The sequence below is a fragment of the Meles meles genome, chromosome 10 (assembly GCF_922984935.1).
Source record: "Meles meles chromosome 10, mMelMel3.1 paternal haplotype, whole genome shotgun sequence".
Taxonomy (NCBI): domain Eukaryota; kingdom Metazoa; phylum Chordata; class Mammalia; order Carnivora; family Mustelidae; genus Meles; species Meles meles.
The window spans coordinates 91,080,744-91,093,462 of record NC_060075.1 but is presented as its reverse complement, the minus strand read 5'-3'; the positions used below and the strand labels follow the sequence as shown (position 1 = coordinate 91,093,462).

The 12,719-nt window shown below is 41.8% G+C and overlaps 1 protein-coding gene across 1 annotated transcript in view; it reads right to left on the bottom strand.

Annotated features, from left to right (window-relative positions):
- Positions 1-4,386: 4,386 nt before the first annotated feature.
- The window catches only part of PRKAR2B (protein kinase cAMP-dependent type II regulatory subunit beta), a 91,564-nt gene continuing 83,231 nt past the window's right edge, over positions 4,387-12,719 (bottom strand). The window contains exons 8-11 of the mRNA XM_046021338.1: positions 11,260-11,334; positions 8,910-8,975; positions 8,641-8,779; positions 4,387-6,356 (exon numbers count right to left, since the gene is read on the bottom strand). Of these exons, the coding sequence (XP_045877294.1) occupies positions 6,223-6,356; positions 8,641-8,779; positions 8,910-8,975; positions 11,260-11,334 (414 nt within the window). The 3' untranslated portion in view covers positions 4,387-6,222. The remainder of the gene's footprint in view (positions 6,357-8,640; positions 8,780-8,909; positions 8,976-11,259; positions 11,335-12,719) is intronic.

Genomic DNA, 12,719 nt, shown 5'->3' with positions numbered 1-12,719 from the left:
TCTTGTGGCTGCCCTGCCCAGCATTATGAGAGAGGATTGTCGTCCTACCTACGGCTAGCCCGGGGAAAGATCAGAATGTTTCTACTGAGGGCACTTTGCTTTTGCACCACCGTGGAGTTGAGAAATTGTGAGTCAAACCATCCTAAGCCGGGGACCACCTGTACTAAAACTAGGAAATGGCTGAAAGTAGTTCCCCAACTTTTCAGATAGTCTCTCTTTGGGTAGATTATTTAAAAATCATATAGCCATCCTTCCATGTATGTACTATCATTTTATGATTAATTCCAAGTACTCAGGTATATTCACATTGTAAGGGAATGCCCGGGAGTTAATGATGAGTGCCATTTTAGAAATGAGTAATATGTTCGTTGTACTTTATAATTCTTAATTCTATTATGAGTTTAAATTTTACTCAGACGACCATAGAGCAAGAGTTTGCTTCGATATGTTGGGTGTCTCAACACAATCACCTTTAGGAGGAAGAGCCAAAGGGAAAAAGAAAGGGAAGAATAAAGAATTGGGGGGTGGGGGTGGGGGGTGCCTGGCTGGCTCAGTCAGTGAAGCCTGTGACTCTTGATCTCAGGACTGTGGGTTCGGGCCCCACACCGGGTGTAGAGATTACTAGTGGGTGGGTATTGGTGGTATGTCGATGTTATTGCTGAGGTGGGGAACGCTGGAGAGAACAGACTTGGGAACTGGGAAAAGGGGAGAGGATGGGTTCAGTTTTAAATCATGAGCTTTCTGAGCAAGCAAGAAGTTTGGGTACAGAGTTCCTAAAAGCAGCTGAACCTATGTAGAATTTAGGAGATCCAAGTGGAGAGAAATAAGCCTGGGTGTCCTCAGGACTCAGAGGGCACCACGCTTTGTGGCCTCAATCACCCTCAAAATGTTTTTGTAAGTTGCCCAATTTGGTACTCATGGAAACGTGAGCATTTAGAGAAGGCAGCAAAAGAATTCAACTTAATCCTACTTCCTTTTTATAAAATTAAGAAACAGAAATCTTTCAAATAACTGTTCTCGGGTTTTTCATTGCGAGTTTTCTAGAATAGACCATTCCTGTTACCTGAACCATTTAACACAACCTCCTACGTATTTTCTCCTGCGTCTTGTTATTTTAGGCTCTTGTCTATGTATTTCCTTTTAGCTGCCAGTCACAAGAACCTCCTTTTAGAGACGAGTCTGATAAAAAACAAAACCGCAGGAATAATATGCACACAGCTCTTATCACACTGTGGCTACCCTTAATATTTTCATTTGCTGCCCCCCACACCAGCATTTACTAATGTTACCTCCTCCTTCCCCGCCACCATCTCCAATGCATCGTTTTGTCTGAGCGCTCAGTCAGTAGGTGCCCGCTGAACAAGTGAGGAAGTTGGGAGGAAACAGGCCGCAGGAACTTTCTTATGAGTATGGCATGTTACCTGCTATGCTGTATGTCGCTTGCTCTCTTGCACATGGACTATGAACAAGCTTCCAATGGGCCTTCTATGTGTGAACATTTATCACGGATCTAAGAGGACAGATCTCATCTTCTCACAGGGTAAGCGCTATTTTACTTCCTCTCCGTCACACTAAGGCAAACAAGATTCTTTAAATCCATTCAACTCCTTCAAGTTCCACAGCCTATCGCAATGCGCCGTAGTAGTAAACATGGGGAGGTTAAGTTCAGCCAGTTTAAGGAGCAATCACAAGGAAAAGCGAGCATCTCTTCTAAAAACATGTCATTTGTACACATTTCAAGATTATAGTCGTCTGTAAAGGCGTGGCCTCAAGGAGGCAGAGGTGTTCTTGGGAGATCGCTCACTCCCTTGTTCCTCAGCAAGATCTCGGTAGGTTTCCAATTAGGATAAAGATGGAAAATCAGCGACTGGAAGCAACTTTATCCAAGATTTTTGACGGGTCGTATTTACTGCTCACACTCTCGTTCTTGTTAAGCAAGAAACACTTAGAGGTTCACTTCCGGGTTGTTGAGGTCAGGAGCCAAGGCTGCTTTTGTCATTTGAGTTCATTTCCGGCTCACACCTAAAACCTCGGGCCCCCTAGAGAAAAATTCATTCTCTGTTCTTTGCAGCTGAGAGTAAAAATTCATTTACTTACTGTAACATCTCAGTTATAATTGATACTAACAAAACATTTCATATATGCATTTTGGGGGGGGATTGGGAGAGGGGAGTGTAGCAAGGCTCAGGCTGTGGTTGAATCTGGGGACAACCACCTACCTAGTAAGTGTCATTTCATTTTTTTTAAAAAATATTTTATTTGACAGAGAAAGAGGTCATAAGCAGGCAGAGAGGCAGGCAGAGAGAGAGGGAGAAACAGGCTCCCCACTGAGCAGAGAGCCCGATACGGGGCTCGATCCCAGGACCCTGGGATCACGACCCGAGCCGAAGGCAGAGGCCCAAACCACTGAGCCACCCAGGCACCCCAGTGTCATTTCATTTTATGGTGCAGTTACTTCCACAGCATACCTCATTACATCTTCCCAAATCTAAGTGTTAACATGCATCTTGAGGATTTCTTAGGCAATTTTAGATTTATAAATTTACGGCATTAAAAGGGACAGACGCAGATCTGTTGGTCAAGTACAGTTTTCCTCTCAAGAGTCTTAACCCTCTGCACTGCGTACTTGATGCAGATTTCTCTATAGGCTCAATATGGGAAAACATACGAGACCAAGAACTGCACAGGAAACCAAGAGAATCAGTGGCCTGGGAGTTTTGCTGTGGCCTCACGACGTAACTGGGCAAAGTCACCGACTCTCCTCACTTACACGCACTGATCTAGGCTCCCATTGTTATTGTTGGGCACATAAGACCTCTGCCAATACCTGGTAACTTTATTGTTTATGTTTCCCTAATTTGCTATACTTTTAAGGTCTATTTTTTTTTTTAAGTACCTGGGGTAAGACTAACAACTATATAGTTTCAGTTGCTCAACCAGTTTTGCTGCCTTTAAAAATATCCCAGAGCAGGGAAGGTTGTCTCAACTCCTATTCCAATTTGTTTTGGTCAGAATTCTTTCTGATATTCAACATGAAGCCACACTTCACACTCTCTTAATTCCAGAAGCCAGAATTCCTGGTTATTCTATTTCTCCCTTATGCATGAACAACTCCGTTTCTCCCTTCAGTATTAACATTTTATTCAGATAGAATTGCTTCTTCAGTCATTTAACAAAGCCGTGGCTTATCCAAATGTATTTCTTACCCTTCTGGGCTTACACGTAAGGTTTTAAGAATGCCATAGGTTGTGCTATTTGCAACGATGCGGATGGAACTAGAGGGCGTTATGCCAAGCCAAATATGTCAATCAGAGAAAGACAATTATCATATGATCTCACTCATACGTGGAATTTAAGAAACAAAACAGAGGAGCATAGGGGAAGGGAGGAGAAAAATGAAACAAGATGAAACCAGAGCGAGGCAAGCCATAAGAGAGTCTTAATCATAGGAAACAAACTGAGGGTTGCTGGGGGGGGGGTGGTGAGTTGGGGGCATGGGGTAACTGGGTGATGGCCATTAGGAAGGATACATGATGTAATGAACACTGGGTATTACATGAGACTGATGAATTTAAGTAAAAATTTAAAAAAAGAATGCCACAGGTGACAAATTCCTTGTTCTAAATATAGCACTGCTAGAGAAAATTAGGAAAATTGCTTTAGAAAGGAAAAGGACTTGGCATTTAATCGGACATATTTCAATCAAACCCAGAGTCCTTTACTTCATGTCCCATGCCTCCCTCGCAGAATTTCTACACATTTTAAGTGGTCTGCTAGTTTCTAACAGTAATCCAAGCATGCTCACCCAACTTGTGTCACAGTGTTTGTTACACCATAGGCAAGTCCTAGTTCATAGTGACATGCAGAACACACACACACACACTATATGAAACCAGGAGAAGCACTTGCTTATTACAATGTTCTTCCAGAATAATAGCTACACAGAGCGTATTCTTGAATGAACTTTCAATGGAGGATCTCCCAAGAGTAAAGAATCTTGGTTTGTGACTGAATGATGACATCACATCCACAAGTCAAGTGTGAGTCAAATGTTTTTATGAGATGCTTCAACTTGTAAATCCCCTAGTTAGTGACACATTTCTGGTGAGCCTACACAGCCAAGCTAATCTGGAGCACACTGCGATCGTTTAGACCGCATTTGACTAATAGTTAAAATCTGTAAATCCCTATTGCCATAAAGAACTACACTCTTTTCTTGCATTAGGTCTGGGGTGTGTGTGTGGCGGGGGGGGGGGGGGATGGCTTTCACATGTACCCCCCGTCTGTCCTACTTCTCACATGGCACAATATGCACCATCCAAGTCCCAGGACAGAAACACAACACAACACAAAACAAACAAAAAAACTTCATTAAAAACATTTTATTATAAAAGTGTGCTTTATTATAAGGTAAATTTAAATATAACCAACAATACTGAAAATAATGTAACTGGCATTTACAGCCTTGGTCAGAGTTCTTTATTAAACAGGCATTTGTTTGCTATTCCATGAATAGTTAACAATCAGCTGATGCAACAAGGTATCTTGAAAAAGTGGATAAAGAGTACAGAATGATGAACTAGGAATCTGGGGGTTCTTTGTGGTTTTTCCTTGTTTAACAGACCTGGCTTTTAAAATAAAATCTGAAATAGAAAACAAGTCATCTTCATGTCGTAAGCTCCCTTCCTACAAGAAAGTTTGCAAAATTGTTAAACGGTGTTCTAAAATGTGGCTAAGTTATACTTTACATACTTTTTATATGTACATTATTTGATGAACACATTTTAAACCGTATTTTCATTATATATGTAAGACCATAAACGTTCTCTAATAACATCACACTGTAAGAGCCACAGACTATTTTTACCCAGGTATATATATTTCTTTAAAACCTGTTTCCCAAGATGCAATTGTTCATTTAAAAGTGAACAACTGATTAGAACTAACCTCTCCAGACACTGGGGTCACATGGACCTAGAAACCATGTTAAGAATAATACTGCTTTGGTTGAATGTAATTCATCTTATGTGGCAGAATACCAGGCATATTATCAACGAAAACGTATTAAGTCCATCCTGCACTTTCGAGTCTACAGTAACACAAATGGCAAGGACATTTGGATGGGGCAGAAATTCCTTTTATCTTTATATATGGTTTTGCTCATAAAAATTTATTTCTACCACCTTTAAAGGAAACCCACAGGAGATGTCTGCCAAGGATCGTATTATGTACACCAAGTGAAGAACAGAGATATATCCCTGTGGGCATGTTGATAAGGACCCCAAAATATTTTTGGTATAGGAGAGGTCGTTTTTTTTCTTTTCTTTTCTTTTTTTTTAAGCATATGTAAGATCTCCAGCTTCTAGAAGACAAGTCTAAATAGCGTTAAAAAACAAAACAAAACAAAAAAACACCATTTGTGACATTAAATGTTGAACTCAAACTTTTAAAGAGTACAGAGAACTACAAAATGGAAAAAAGAAGCAGATATATGCTTTATGAGGGAATTGTGTTAATGATCTCTCAAAGACTCTTCCCTATTACCATGACTACATTCTCATCCTTAAAACCACTGGAGTATGGAAGTTACTGACATTATGCCAAAGAAGTCAAAATGTACTTTATTGCAAAAATATAAAAAGGTCTGAAAATTGCATATGATGTTTTCTACCATTTCACTGTCCAAGGCCAGCACATAACTTATCAAGCCTGAAAAACTTGAGAAAACAAAAATGATTAAAACTGTACTTACTATATATAGTGAGTTGTAAAAAGAATGTGATGTCATGCTGTCCAGCATGAGTCACTGCCAAGGTCCCTTTCCATGGGCACAGTCACTAACACAGCAACCCCGGGAAGTCCAAACGAACACATATCACCCACGGCAGTGTCCTTTAATTATCTTCTCACACACAGATACTTTTGGTATATTACAATCATCTGAATGCACCTTTCACTCAAATCATAATTTTGTGGAGTACAAAGTCATCTTATCAGTATGTCAGTATTCTTTTGACCTACTCTTTAGAAAGTGATGGTAAAGCCTATTGAGTATTAAATCACTACTCTGTTTACAGATACACTGTAAAGGTAAAAAAAAAGAAAAAAAAGGAAAAAAACCTGAAATCACAGAAAATGCTTGGCATCTACACAAACACATTCTCAGTGGACTAACCACTACTGCGGAATTTTGTCACTACGGGTCTTGTCCATACTTTTGCTTCATGCAGTGGGTTCAACAATATCCATGTTAGTTCCAAACAGAGCAACTAACTGTTCTTCATAGGTGGCAATGTTCCTTTTCATAATTTCCATGCAAGGTCCCAAAAGCCTTTCAAATGCCTGCACATCCATAGCTAAGAAAAGGGGAGAATAAAAGAAAAACAAATTTAACATCCTTCGCAAATCTGAAAAATTCCCAAGTTATTTACGATGCCCATTCTGCAGCTATCAATAATGCAATGGCATTTTTAGATATATATCAAATGCAAGGAAAGGGCAAAAGGATAAAAATGTTCCGCTTCAGAAAGTAAACAGCCAGTGTTCCTCTGATAATCTGTGCAGTTCTAGGTCGGCTGGGAGGCTCCTGGTCTATGGTAAGAAAAAAATGAGGGGCTGTTATGGCAAGGCCTTGGAATTTTAAAAAATAAATTAATTTTGACGTCATCACCTCAGAAACATGAACTCCTTAAAGGTGGCAAGGGATTTTTGTTTTCTCTATTGTTTTCCCTTTGTTTTTTTTCTTCACTGTTTCCCTTTGATTTTTTTTTTCTCTACTGTTTTCCCAATGCTATGCTGTAAAGACCCAGTGTTACCTTTTGTAATGTTTTACTCTTTTATCCTATTTTCTAGTCAATTCTAAATAACGGCCCAAGTGCTTTTGTCTGCTTCTACGTATATGCTTTATGTCCCCATCCCTGCTTGTCTCCTGCAGTTTTAAAAACTATTTATAATATACATGTGGAAAATATCACACCGCCATAGAAATACAGATTTAAAAAATACATACATACATACATATATATATATATATTTTTTTTTTCCCCCTCTCAAATTTGCAAAGGTACAAAAGACAATGCTTGCAAGAGCAGAGAAAGTGGACATTATTGTACTGTGGTAGCATGTAAATTAGTACAGACTGAGAGAGCTAGCAGAATACCTTGAACGGCATGAAAAGAAAGTGTATCCTGAGAACATTTCTAAGGAAAAATCCTATATATGGGAAAGTTATCTGTGCACACAGACACAAAAACTCTCCCCCACCCCCAATATATGGGGCCCAAACCCCCAAAATATTTGCCAGTGGGAAATGCCTGCATGACTTACAATGTGTATTTTACCTCACACAACGTTACAATTTGGTCAACTAGAAATAAAATGAGCAAGGGCCTGATTAAGCTACAGTGAATGGAAAAAAAGCAGTTGATAAAACCTTAAAACCAGAAAACCCCTGCAAAAAAAAAAAAAAAAATGAGAAGGAATTATAATAGGATCGGGGGGGTGGTATGGGTGACTCCTAGTTTTTCCTATCCTTTTCCGTATTTCTCAGGTTTTCTTTAATGTGAGTAATTGTTACAGAAAAAAATTAATGCAGTTTCACTCACTTCGCTTTTACTTTTCCTCCTGTCTGTACCGAGGAAAATTACCCGTTAGTTCCTACCTACCTGCTCTTTCATCCAAATGTAACACTTGATTACTATTACACTTCCTGAAAGCCTTTCAAAAAGTGACTTCTCTAAGAAGTTAATTGTGAAGATGCCTGCTGATCTGAGGATGCTACGTTTATTCTACGGAACTGCGCATGAGAACACAGAGTGGATAATCACTGTGGAATCAATTTTCTTACAGTGTCCTCTACGTGGACACCTCCTGGCTTCCGTTCATCACTATTAAAGTCGATTCTCTCTCCTAGGTCGGAGGGAGGTCTTCCAGCGGAAGGCGGCATCTGTGATGACCTCTCTTTAACAGCTGGACAACAAAACCATCCCGCAGCTGACAAACCCGAACCTTCATTTCGTGGCACTAGGATGAGGAAGTATTCCCACAGACCCTCCGGCTTTGCCCACAGACCTGGATGGATGCTATAAAAATACTGTGCTAGGGGCGCCTGGGTGGCTCAGTGGGTTAAGCCTCTGCCTTCGGCTCAGGTCATGATTCCAGGGTCCTGGGATCAAGCCCCACATCGGGCTCTCTGCTCAGCAGGGAGCCTGCTTCCTCCTCTCTCTCTCTCTCTCTGCCTGCCTCTCTGCCTACTTGTGATCTCTCTCTGTCAAATAAATAAAATCTTAAAAAAAAAAAAATACTGTTCTAGCTGGCTTTCTTTTTTTTTTTTTTGGAAGAACACAAACTTTACTTGAAAGATGAGACCTAAAGCTTTATACACCGAATTCTTTACTAAAACAAGATGTTCTTTCGTGCCTGTATGGAAGAACAAAATAGGAATGGGACAATCTGTAAAGAAAAAACGAAAGGCTCCCACAAATGGATTCCATAAAGCAATGAATCATGACCTTGTTCTCTTTTGTGGGGACCATAAAAGTTGGGCACCCAGTGAGATCGTCGGCAAAGGCTCACGAACACACGGAATGTAGGTGTCACGACTGCAAGCAGGAGAGGCACGTCCACCCCTGTGACCCCTACCTAAACATTTGACGGTCCCGATGGCGTGTGCAGAAGCGGCCCGAGGTTTGTTGGTGACCAGAGCCAGCTCTCCGAAGTACTGACCCCGAGAACAGCGAGCGATTTCCACGGCACCGTTCTCTTCCACTTCTGACTTACCCTGACAAGGGAAGGAAGAGTGTGAGCCTTGACTCAGTGCATGAAAACTCCGTTAATCTTCGGGTGAGCATCAGAAAGGAAACCTGGTGCTCTGTGGCTAACGTGGCTTTTTAGGACTTGCCAACACTCACCTTCCTTTTCATAGTGATTTTCACTTCGCCTGACTCCACGATGAAAAAAGAATCCGCCAAATCTCCCTGTAGGAAGGAAACAAAAACAGTGGGGGAAATGCAGATTTCGTTGCCAGCAATCCCGCTGGCCTCTTGCAGCCCTCAGATCGACCCAGCTCCATCGTACGGATGATCTGCCGGGACAGTGGGGCCAGAGGAACAGACCAGCTCGCTGTCTACACTGAGAGGCCATGATCAACAATTCTAGAGTAACAAGCTCACCTTTAGTTTAGAATGTACAATATAATGATTTGGTATTGTTCAGTTATTTATTTCATGTAAAATTATTTCAAATAATAAACTCTTCCCCATGGCACTTCTGGCTAAAGCTAGCCAAGGAGACATGGCAAATACGGAGGTAAGAATTAAGCCCCACTCCCGTCTGGATGACAATGTCTACAGTCCCAGATGGCAGCGCCGTGTCCCAGCACGTCCCAGCACGTCCTCCGCAGGCCAGTCCTGTGCTCCCCGAGAAGCGCTCAGATGCGCACCCTGTGCCATCCTCTGATAAGAAGCATCAGCATGGGCCCCAGAGAGGAGAAACTCTCAAGGAGGAGAAAACAACCGGGCCTATTGGGAGGCAGCCCGCGTGGGCCCGGATGTCGGTACTGATGCTCTAGCCTACCCTGGGGCCTCGAAAAGGCTTCTGAAATTGTTGCCATGTCTAACTACATCCCTGCTTTCTCTACTTTTTCTTTTTGGGTGAACTCTGCCCTGATTTCTAATGATGCCTCCCGAAGGAAGTAGTGTAGTGCAGACGACAGCAAATACTGACTTTTCTGAGCCTCCAACGTGATTCTAGAGAAACTTGGGGATTTCAAAACTCTTTAGTACATACAGTTCAAGAAACACAGTGTATCAGATTACATCACAAAAAATGTGGAGTCTAGATGTATTTAACATAGATATTTATAGATGCTTCAGAGATAATGCCTCAAAATACCTTCAATAAATCCTGAGCATATCTATAATCTTTTTTCTCTTACTTTGTATCATAAGAGCGTCCTATTACATTTTCAAGCGTTTAAAATCATAATCCGTCTGTTGACTGCTATGTAATTGTTTTTTCAGATTTTGTTTTTAAATAATCTCTCAGCCCAATGTGGGGCTCGAACTCATAACCCCCAGATCAAGAGTCACATGTTCCACCGACCAAGTGAGCCGGTGCCTGATAATTTTGTTTTCAAAACATGCTCTAAAGGCACACAGAAGTGCGGGTTGTGCCAGTTTGGATCGTAGGGGTGATGGTGTGCCGTGTAGGGACACCAGAGGCACCGGGAGAAGGGCACGGGACCTCTGTATGATCACTGCATCTTACCATGAATCTGTAACTGTTTCAAAATAAAAGGCTAAAAAAAAATCATGTCAAAAGTGCTCTGTGCTTGGTTATTTTTCAACTTCCATAGGAGAACCTTGGTCTTGTTCTCTAATTTGACTCCACCTCCTTCCACCCTCTGACTATAATCGGTGTGTGCACACGTGTGTACAGGAGAGAGACACTGATTTACTTGTGTATTAGCCTCCTAACGCAATTATTCTTGCCTCAGGCTCACAGACCTTGCATTTTGTTCCACATATACCAAAGACAATACTAAATGTGATACAAAAATTAGAGAACCTTAAAATCTGTTGGAATCGTTCACGCAGTGCTTAGAACTGTAGCTAAGAAATATGGGCACTATCATCAGTCTGCTTTATCTGTGAACCCCGACTGCCTTCATCAATCTTACTTCTTGGCAGCTCTGTCGTAATGAAGGCGTCACCTACCTGTTCCAACTGGGATCTCGGAGAAGCATTAGGGGTGAAATGGCACGTCGCCCCCCATTTCATGCCTGGAAGCTGATACAGAACACGGTACAGTGTGTTCCCTTTTTGATTAACTTTATCAGGGAGCAGCCCCGGGAGGCTTCATCCCGAACTGATCATGCAAAACTCTGCGGGAACTCCCATGTGCCTTCTGGGTGCGTGTTATCAAAAGGAACACGCTGACCTGTTTTTTCTGATTGTTAACCACAACTTACTGTAGATACGTTTGAATTTCATGTCATGTACAAATAGAAAATTATCCAGAAATCCATCTGATGATTTAATACATATTCATCAGGAGGTAATTATATAAATAAAAATATTCAAATAACTTAATGGCTGTAAATTAAACCACTTTCAACAGGTCTTTCGGTGGAAGTGATGTTCATTTAATCCACCACTACACGCTGATTCAAACACATATGAAAAATTCATCAAGATCGGCCTTGTGGAAGAACCTTTTGGAATAAAACCCTAAGAGGAATTACCTAAAAAAGCACTATACCTGAGCAATGATCTGTTCTCCGTCATTGTATACTTTGGTGCCTATCACATCTACCACTTTCAGGCGTTCGGAAACCTTCAATGGAAAAAACATGATTAAACAGACTAAATTAAACAGACTAAACTATTTCAGAACTTAAAAATCGGTAGCCTCGACTCTCTGCTCAGCAGGAAGCCTGCTTCCTCCTCTCTCTCTGCCTGCCTCTCTGCCTACTTGTGATCTCTGTCTGTACAATAAATAAATAAAATCTTTAAAAAAAAATCGGTAGCCTCGAGGCCAAATAAACAGAGCAGCGTGTGGGTTTGTCTGTGTGTGTGTTGTATTAATTAACTGCCGGCATTTTTAAAAAATAGGTTTCAGGGCACCTGGGTGGCTCAGTGGGTTAAAGCCTCGGCCTTCAGCTCAGATCATGATCTCAGGGTCCTGGGACTGAACCCCACATCGGGCTCTCTGCTCAGTAGGGAGCCTGCTTCCCCCTCTCTCTCCCTGCCTCTCTGCCTACTTGTGATCTCTCTGTTAAATAAGTAAATAAAATATTTTTTAAAAAAATAAGTTTCTCAGGAAAATCTGAATTCTCAGCTTCTCTTGAAAAATCAGGGGACTCAGAAATACCCAGGCCACATTGATGATGCACGGCCAACAACAGGCTGTGGTTCAGCAACGTTCTAGAGCTGGAGCCTGAGCCCAGCCTCCGTCCCACCCTGGCTTCCTCTGCTCCCGAGCCTTACCTGCCTAACTCTGAAGGCGTGTGGATTTCCAGCCCCTAATCTTTCATTTTTAAAAGAGATGCCATGAGACACGATCAGTCTGCCTCTTACACATTCTGTAATGTGACCAAAAACTTTACCAGGCATGTACCGACAACCCAACAGAGGGAAATTTCAGGAGATGAGTCAGTGCTAATTCCAAGGCTCGTGGCCGTGACACAGGAAGGCAGGGAAGGCACGGCAGGAAGAGATCAGGAATACGCTAGGTTCGAGATGTCGATTAGACCCGTGAGCACTAATGTCAAACTATGCAGTTGGATAAACGCGTTTGCCATTCGACAGAGGGACCTTGCCTGGCGATGGCCATTTAGGAGACATCAATGTATAAGTAGTGTTTAAAGCCAGGGCATTTGACAAGTTCGCCAAGTGAGTAAGCGTGGCCTGAAAACAGAAGAGACCCTGGAAGGCCAATCCGAAGAGGAAAGGGGAAGGAGGGTAAACAGCAAGGTTGACTGGGAAGGAAAAGACACACCATCTTTAGAGAAGCTCTCCCTGTGAAGGCGTAACTAGTGCTCCTGCCCACATTTCTGCCATTACTTCAAGTCTGCTTTTACTTTTTCTAAGTTTTTATTTAAATCCCAGTCAGTTAACATACAGTATTATATTAGTTTTCAGGGGGTCGATATAGGGATTCATACCAGTGCTCATTACAAGTGCCCTCCTTAATCCCCATCCCCTATCCCCCCCACCCAC